Genomic DNA, 9,646 nt, shown 5'->3' with positions numbered 1-9,646 from the left:
CCCCAGACGCCCGCCACTCCCAGTCCGACGCCGCCGCCCGTCAAGCCGCCCCGCTCCTCCATCGGGGGCGTGTCGGTGGACAGCGGGATCGCGGGGGGCGGGGTCACGCCCCAGGCCTCCGCGCCGGCGGAGTTCGGCATGAACTCTTTGGTGCATCAGAAGCTGGAGGAGACGAGCGCGTCGCTGGCTGCCGCCCTGCAGGCCGTCGAGGATAAGATCCTACGGCAGGAGGAGTACGGAACGCACACACACACGCACACACGCTACAGCATTAGACATACAATACAGAGAAACAACATGTGTACCTTAGCTAAAGATTCCCCCTAAACTTTTATTTCCTTATGATATCATTTATTATTTCTCAGTTAATAACCGTTTCCGTGCGCAAATTTTAATGGCAAAAGGATAAAAAAAAATGAGACAATGAGACTCGACGTGGCTCCACTCTTGTTTTGATATCTGGGCCACCAAAAACGGCCTTTCAGGTGGGCCTCAAAGCCGCAGTTTGGCGTTCTGAGAAAACCGTGGACTTAGCCGGAAAATTTCAACAATCCCACCTTGCAGGCCCCTCCCCCTTGTCCTCTGCTGCTCCTCCCTTCACAGCGGAGCCTGCCGTGAACGCGCAGGGCCACCGATGACGTCATGGGTCTTCTTCTGTTTACCCGTCTTTGTTTTCTGAGCAGTTTTCCCGTAACGTTGGGTTGTTTCTCTGCCGTTAGCACAGCTGCAGCACACCGGAAGTCTTGAGTTTGAACGTTGGATGAGCCTGATTGACACTCCTAAGACCCTCCTCCTGGCTCTGATTGGTTGGAGTCGTGTATTTCTACAAATAGCAGCAGGACCGTTGGGAGGAGCTTGATTCTTTTCACAGATTTTCTGTCTCATATTCTACTGACAGGACATAATGACAGTTTTAACAAATATGTAAAAAGAAAAATACATTTTTTATTAAAAAAAATACCTACTGAAACTTTAAAAAAGCTTCCAAAATCTGTCATTTTGTGACTCCTCCCCCCCCTGCGATCTCACAGTCTTGTGCTTGTCTTTGTGCCTCCAGCTCTGTGGCTGAGCAGAAAACCACGGTGAGCATCCTCGACGACATCGGCAGCATGTTCGACGACCTGGCCGACCAGCTGGACGCCATGTTGGAGTGACCCCGCGCGTGCGCGCACATCCCAGACCGGCGGGGGTTTTCTGCGACGGCGCATAGTCGGAACTGAATGAAACGGCACAAACGCCCCCCGTCGTCGGACCTCTTGCTCCTTCTCTTCCTCCACCCCTCTCTCTCTCTCTCTCTCTCTCTCTCTCTCTCTCTCTTTCTCTCTCTCCCCCGTTCTTCAGACGAAACTCGATTCTTGCCTTCTTCCTCTCATCTCCTGTCGTCCGTCGATTGAAAAAAAAACAAAAAAAACTAAACAAAACAAACAAAAAACGACGACGGAGCGGCGTCACGCGCCCCGACAGAGGTGGAGGACGGATTAATAGAGAGGGACTTGAAGGAGAGACACAAAAAGAAACGCATAAGAAAACATTTGAAGGGAAGGAGCCTGCAGTCGGAGCGCGAGTCTTTTAAGAACTCCACCTGGACTCTTGAAGTGAACAAATACTAATACAGATTTAAAAACCAACTGTGTAATGAATCATAGTATGGTATGTGTACATTCTAAGCATGGAGAGTTTATATCTACTGAAAAAGTCCTGCATTAGCACAGTAATATATGATATATACCGATAAATATGAATCTCTAGCTCTTTGGTTCGATGTCTTGGTTCTGTGTGGAATGGTGACCTCTGGTGTTGTGACGATGTAAATGACTTGGTGGAACATTTTTATCTGTGACCAAATTGAGACTATTCCGCTCCTGAAGGGTGTGCACGTCTGCCTTTGTGTGTGTGTGTGTGTGTGTGTGTGTGTGTGTGAGAGGGTCAGCAGCAGAAACAGTGCACCAAGGTGTGAGCGTCGACTTCAGCGTCGGCTTCGGTTTCTTGTCTCGGCTCCATCGCCATCTTCATCACCTTAAATATGAGCGCACACACACGCGGGCCCACGTGCACACAGGAGAAGCACAACGACCCATGCAGCCGGCTTGCACACACACACACACACACACACACTTATACTTATATAGCCTTTCTAATATAAACTAAGCCAGAGGGTAAAGCAAGGCTAGAGCAGGTTGTCTTGAGGATAAAGCAGGTAAGGTTTGTAAATGTTTCGGTAAAAAAAAGATCGAAGGAGGCAGTCAAAATGCAAAGTAGGAGGACTTTGGGTCGCAAAGGTTTAGACAGTGAGGAAAAGGTTTTCGCCAAGTGTCTCCAAAGCCCCCCCCCCCCGGTGAACGTCAGCACAAAGCAGTTGGAGCTGCATGTCCAGAAAGAGGGCTTCAGAAACTCTGCTACAAGCAGCAAACTTCAGGTTCCATTCACACGCGCACACACACTGCACACACACACACACAAGCAGAGCACCAATCCTACCGCTCGGATCGAAACAACGTGCAGCCCCGAATCACCAGTCAAAGTAGGTTTATTGTGGATTGTTGACACTCATCATCGGTGGGAAGAAAAAAAAACGAATAATCAAAAAACACTCGCACGATTTAGTTGATTTTCATCTGTGTAGGGCAGAGTTTAGCTTTAACACTAAATACCAACACGCAAACTTAGGCCACGCCTACAAATGTTTTTTGTTTTGTTTTGTTTGCTTCTGAAAAAAGAAAATCTGCATCTGGATTATTTTGAACGAAAACGCTGAACTACTACCACTAGATGGCGAGCTTCTCCGTGCTGGGAACAAACTGCAGCGCAGAGAAAGGACCGTCTGTGGACGATTTCTTGCCCGAGCTCTAAATTGATAACCCTTTGTCAAAATGCACAGCTGGAAAACATGGGTCAAGGCTGATCCCTAGTGATTTCAAGGCCACGGTGTCATAGATTAAAGGTCACAGGTGAACCTATTTTAAAACAATTGTCCGCGCTCTAACTGCTACACTGTAATGTAGGAATATCAAACTGCACAGCTGGTGAGTGGGTCGAGGATGATCCCTATTGATTTCAAGGCCACGGCGTCAAAGGCCATGGTCACAGATGACCCCTTTGTGAAAGGCGTGTCCGTGCCCCAACTCTAGACACATGTATTCAGGATTGTTGTGTGAGGGGAACAGGGGGGGTTATGTGCTGTTGGTGGAGCTCGTTTTCCTTCTGTTATCTCAGCACACAATCAAAGTTCAGTAACGCCGAAGACGACGCGAAAGAGACGTAGAAAAAAAATGGTTCGAATCGGCTCCGGTTTCGAGGGCACGAAGGAACACGGAGCATGTGTTGTTGTTTCCTCGCAGATCCAACCGAAACCAGAAAGCTTTTAAAGTTCTCAGCTTTTTGCAAACGCGGTAGATCCTAAACCTTCCAGGCTGCATGAATCTTACAGCCTCAATGCTGTTTTACTGCTTTTTAAAATATATATATATATATATATATATATATATATATATATATATATATTTGTTTTTGCTGCCTTCAATCGTCCCTTACCAAACCTCTCTGACTGGATGTTAGGTCGTAGTACTCGGCTGGTGTTTAGTCCTTCTCTGCTTGTCCAGCGTGACGGTGACTGTAACTGCGGTCAGTCAAATGTAAAACGCTGACAGAGACGAGACAGAATGGCTAAACTCGGAGCGAAAAGAGCTACCAAGGGATGGAAAACACTAACCCTAATCCTCAGAAAACAGACACGAAGGAGAAAAACAACGTTGACAAGATGCAAATTATTACAAACCATCACACAGTAAGTCGATTAAAAAGTACTACAACACTCAGTCATAACTGAAGATCTTGGCCTTGTTTTTAGGAGAATTTGAGTCGTTCCTTCATTTGGTGGTTTTAACGTAAAGATTCACTCAAATCGTAATCGCAGCGCTTGTCCAACAGGTCTGTTCTTGCATATTGGCAGACCTGCGTCCTTAACTGCTCCGTCCTGCAGGTACTGAACGCATCGCTTCGCACCTCCTGAGCCAACCTCACTGAAAGAAAAGCGTCAAATCGTGGACGGAAGCGGAGCTCTCCGAACGCACGGATAAAATGGCGTCGAATTATATATTTCGTAGTTGCTCTTTTGTATCCCGTAACTGTGGAATTCAAACTGTAAAGGAGTCGAGGAGTCCGATTTTCCAGCTGCTAGTTTGGGTAAACTTTTAACTGAACACAAGGCTAAGGACCGGCAGAACAATGCATCTACTGCAGTCCTGTTTTCAGTTTTGTAATTACGCACCTCTTGCCTAAACTTCCCCGAGTCTTAATTTCGAGGTCCTCCGTCCGAAACGCACTGAACGCAGCCTTAACCCACGACGAAAAACCAACCGGGCCAGGCTGCCTTTTTCAGGTCACGGGTTAAAAGGTATTATTTTTCGAAGTCTCGCCAGACACGATACAGCCACCGCCGTGCTTCAGAGATAACGCTGCTTGAACGACCGACCCCCTCCTAAAAAAACGAAAACAAACAAAGATCTTGTTCAACCAGAGGAGCTACTTCCTTTCTGACTTGAGTGTCTTAAAGCGTCTAATTCTCAATCCTTTGGCGCCTTTCAGACTTTCCCTTAAGCTGCTTTGAGCAGCAAACCTTCCGAGGTGATGAGTAACGTTCCTGCACGACGGACGACGAGCAGCGCAGCTCGACCCTTTAGATCCTCCTTTAACTTTTAGACCAACATATAAAACGCAAACTAAACGAGCTCGGCCTCAGCCTAAACTCCTCACTGATACTCCAACAACAACAACCCCACCTCACCCTCTCATCTCATCCTGTTCTGCCATGACAATCTGCATCGCCTTTTTTTAACCGGCTTCATCGCCTTTTTGCGGACACACGCGAGGGAATCTGAAAACAACAAAACGTAAACCCGACGGCAGTGCTCCACCTCAGCCCAGAAAAGAAGCCGTGGTCTCATGGGAGCAACAGTCTTTGTCTTATGAATAAATAATATATCAGAGGGTAGTTGTGCTATTTAAATTCCGATCACATAGAGATTATATATATATGGATATTTGCAACAAACAAATAAGAAGTGTATTTATGATGTGTGTCATCCTGAAGAGTATTTTTAAAGAAAACAGATCTAATCGTGAGTATTGAACTTGCTTCTCCATGCTTCAGTGGTCCGAGCTAACGAATCATTGTAGGATACCATGTTGGGATTTTTCAAGGAAGTGTTCTTTTTATTATTATTATTATTATTATAATTATTATTATTAATATTAATTTGATTGCTTTCTCTGTGTACATGTGTCCAGTTGTGGCAATGTGTATAATACGCGCAATTATTGTTGTTCAGCTTTGTTCTATTTTTTTGTTTTTTTGTTTTTTTTTTAAACATGTGCCTTGCTTTGTGATTTTGGTCTGACTTCAATACAGTAGATGGGTACGTACAAAATCAGGGAACTGCTTGCTTTTTCCCCTTTTGCTGTCTTACTAAAACCATCCCGCCATCGTCACTATTTGGCTCCTAAACTCACAAGACAAAAAAAAAATTAAAAATCCAAAGTTGTCTCTGTATCGCTGATGGGACGCTGATCCAATAAAACGGCAGCACTTCTTATGGCGCGCTTCTAAATCGTGTTAGCAGACGCATTTTTTGTCCAAGAAATGTTAGTCTGGAGAAATACATACCTTCCTGCTAAGAGTCAGATTTAATGATCGACACCAGTTGACTTTTTTGGGGGAACGAAAATGCTAGCTAGCTGATTATTTTAGCCTTAACACGGCGCCTACCTTCTGTTAAAACCTAGCTAGCTGATCCTGTCTGTTTGTGAGGCTAATTATGAAAATAATCTGATTTCTGCTGTTTGGTTTTGTTGACTTGCTCACAGGAACGACAGCGGGAGCTAATGCTACGTTTCCCTCTGCTATAGCATATTAAGCTCATTTCTAACGCCCGAGGTGGACCTTTAAAATGCATTAAAACGAGCTGCAAATACAAAACCAGAGCACCAAATGCACCCTAAGCAGTAATTCTACACATTAGGAGACGGAAAGCTTGTTTAAACGAGATACTACGAGACCATTCCCCCCCTTTCACTGGATGACGACACTTACATGACCGGTTAGCAGCAAATTTGGGTAGAAATCAAACAAATTTCCTTTCCTAAAAGGTTTTTCCTGCCATTTCCTGCATCCCCGAGGCGCTCGAATGCACACGACGGCGCCACGACCTGGCAACTCGGTCATACTTTGTCGCCATCTTTCTTGAGTATTCAGAACCTTCTAGCAACTCGTTTTTGAAGAAAGAAAAGCAACTCGTGACTTTTTCCGGTGTCATTGGAGACAGTGGAGTATTTGCACGGGTCATTCTTAGTCCCCTCAACGAGCAGCGGGTGCTGCGGGTGCTGCGGGTGCTGCGGGTGACCCCCGTCCCAAAGCGCCAGGCCTGGTCCCGCTGTTCACCCCTCAAACTCCACAGTGCAAAGGAAATACACCTGGGTTTACAGTTAGAGTTAGCCTATAGAAGTATAGGGTAAATGGACTGTACTTAGCCAACCAGGCCACTCAAAACACTTTAGAACCCAATCTGTGGCCTCATTTACCCATCCACACACATACAGCCAGCACTCTACTGCATCTCTACAAAGCTAACCTGAATAAATCATTCTGTAGTGTCTATAGAATGTTTTAAACTCCATGCATACACCGATGGGGCACGTTAGAGGCAATGAGGGGTTCAGTGTCTTGCCCAGGGATACTTCGACACGTGGCATACTGGTGGAATCAAACCTCCAACTCTCTCTCATTGGACTGCTCTAACCACTGATTCACAGTAATATTACTCATTGGTCATAAAACTTGTGACCTATGAGTAACAATTTTAAATCAAACCTGGCTTAACCCTTCTGAAGCCCTTGTAGCTTTGGGTCCATTTGATGAAGGCCGAAGGCCACGGGAGGGTTAAGAAAATGAAACTAAAAATGTGCAAAAAAACCCCAAACACCACAAAGTAACTCTGAGCATCTCTTTCGGGTCACGTGCTGGTTCCAAGCCTGGGTGAAAGAGGAGAGTCGGAGTTGTTGGTGACTCTACCAAAAACAAAAATTGACTGAAGGAAGTTGCAGTTTGAAGCGCATTCAAGGTGTTTGTCTCTCCCTCTAGTTATTCCTCTCTCCTACAGTGTTCATTATAATTACATTATAATTTCCCGATTAAGCAAAAGAGGTGGTAACATTTAGTGAGTTCTAAGCGACTTTTAGGACAGCCATTAGCTACTTTCCTTACTGAGTTGGTAACACTGGCCCTTGGCAAAACTCTCTCAAACCGTCCAGCTGCAGCTCTGTGCTCAGCATGTGTGGGGCATTATTGGGCATGGTTGGGCTGTAGCCTCGGCACAAATTCTTGGCGACCAAGCCTTGTTTGGTGCACCTGAGCCCCATGTCACAGATACTCTGCCATCGGGCTCTACCAGGATCCTGATATGCTCCTAAAGGTACAGAGGGTTCTTGCTTCCTCAAAACCCTCCCCAACCTGTCTGCTCTACGGGGGAGCCCAATGCACCCCTAAAGAAACTACAAAGACCATCCACAGTCTAGATGATTCTTTTTTTTTTTTTACATCGTAGCAGGGTTGTCATCCAGCGTGAAGGAGGCCTAATTAAAATTCAGTACAAGAGAGTTAATGCCCATTTAAGCTCGAGTCTAAATAATACGGATCCAGTCTGAGTCCTGCTCAGGAAGACTGGTACATTTAGATCCCTCGAACCAAAAAGGCTTACAAATCCCCCCTGTACAGTACTTTCTACATCATGACACTAAACCCGAGTACAACTCAAGACAGTTTGTAGACTATGGACCCAGTCCCGAGGCAGTTAGAATAAAACATCTCTAAGCAGGGTATGCTTTAGGTCATAGCGTGTGATGAATTTGCAAAATAACCCAAAAACCATCATGTCTGAAGTCAAAAACTCTAAACCTGATCGTTCAAAGCATCACCCCGATGTCCAGTAGATGGTGATGCAGTGGTTATGCCAAATAATTAACCAAAAACGTAATTTGAAAGTAAAGTTCTTCACACTGTTCACACTCCCTGTTACTTTAAAAAGTAATAATCAGGCAAAACCATACAGATATGTTCAATATAGTTGGATATTAAAATAACCATTATCCAGTCTAAACACCATAACCAGAATAAGATTTAAACCTGGACAAAGCTGGGTTAGTAATCCTCACAGAGTGAAATTAAGACACGATTTTTGATCATCAATTCAGCTAAATTCAAAGTGAAGGTACAAGCCACATTCACTATAACACAACGTTGTCTTGTAAATATTTTTATATTTTAGATGTTTCACACAATGACACTTTCTGCTCTAATTTCTAAGTCCAGCTACCACCTTCGAATGTTGTGCACCGAAATTCACGAAGCAAAGCTAACCACACGCTAGCGTTAGCTTCACGTCTGTTGCTAACCACACGCTAGCGTTAGTGTCATGTCCGTCGCACAGACGTTAAAATGGGGTCAGTCTTATCTAACTCTTAGCAAGAAAGACAAAAAGGCACATTTCCAACTGGGTTAAAATGTTTTTCTTTTCTTTTTTTTTTTTCTTTTAATTTCCTAGTAACAAAAAACAAGTGGCTTGTAACAAATGCTAACACATTAGCTTCGCTAGCCCACCCGCAGCGCCCTGCTTTGAACCCCGAGGCTTCATGCTAACCAGTAAAATGCTGTTTATTTGCTGGTGTGAGAGTGCAGTTCTCTTTGAACTTAACTTTTATGAACACAAAACTAGCACTAAAATGTCCCAGGATAACACTTTGTAAAAAATTTCAGCTACATTTCACTTTTTTTTTTTTTTATGTTTGAGCTCAAACTTGTGTGCAGCGTGCTACCACGAGTTTTTTAACTCGTTAAATCAAAGCAACCGTTAGCCTTTTCTTCACCCCCCCACCTTTGGTCTCATTTTGGTCATTTTTTATGCTGTAAGCTTCCTTTTACAGTTTGTTTGTGGGGTCGGGGGCTGGGGTCAAAGGGTGAAACAAACAATAATGGTGACGTGTGTTGAAGAGCGTTGTCTTCTTTCTTAAAAGAAAAAAAAGCTTTTTTGTATTTGATTTTTTTTTTTTCATCTTTGCTTATCTGCCCAGAGCTGACTGGTGTCTCCTCTGCTCTGCAGTAACTCTGTGTGAGTGTTTGAGGGAGGCCAAGTGTGTAACGTGTTGCTCTGCTAATGACTATATGAAATCTGTGTGAGTATGCACGCGAGTGTGTGTGTGTGTGTGTGTGTGAGTGTTGTAGTGACTGGACAGTGGTGTGCTTGCAGCGACTGCATCTTATGGCCATCTGCTCTCAATAAATCAATGTTCTATACGAACCTGACGGTGTCCTGTCTTGTGAAATCTGGTAGACAATTCTAACAAAAACTAATAATTTGTCAGTAATATTATATTATATTATAACTTGTGTTTGTTGTTGTGTAATTTATAACAAAATGCATTTGGTTAAAAGTCTGTTTTTTTTATTTGCTCTTATTCTACCAAAGGATTATGATGCATACTCTATGTGGCCACAAGAGGGCGACATTTCTGATCAATGTAGGTATTTTTTTTTTTGCTTTTTTTTTCTTGGTATTTATTGTTTATGTTATTGCCTTGCTTTAAATTACAAAAATAG

At 44.1% G+C, this 9,646-nt stretch overlaps 1 protein-coding gene across 1 annotated transcript in view; it reads left to right on the top strand.

The window, feature by feature from the left end:
- The window catches only part of caskin1 (CASK interacting protein 1), a gene marked incomplete at its 5' end in the record, with an annotated part of 65,394 nt that extends 56,047 nt beyond the window's left edge, over nucleotides 1-9,347 (top strand). Inside the window, 2 exon segments of the mRNA XM_037978578.1 lie at nucleotides 1-233; nucleotides 1,058-9,347. The exon segment at nucleotides 1-233 is cut by the window's left edge and continues 22 nt beyond it. Of these exon segments, the coding sequence (XP_037834506.1) occupies nucleotides 1-233; nucleotides 1,058-1,154 (330 nt within the window).
- Nucleotides 9,348-9,646: the final 299 nt, after the last annotated feature.

This window comes from Kryptolebias marmoratus, linkage group LG12 (genome assembly GCF_001649575.2).
Source record: "Kryptolebias marmoratus isolate JLee-2015 linkage group LG12, ASM164957v2, whole genome shotgun sequence".
Classification (NCBI taxonomy): Eukaryota; Metazoa; Chordata; class Actinopteri; order Cyprinodontiformes; family Rivulidae; genus Kryptolebias; species Kryptolebias marmoratus.
Note: the sequence above shows the minus strand (reverse complement) of the source record. Positions and strands in the feature narration are given on the sequence as shown.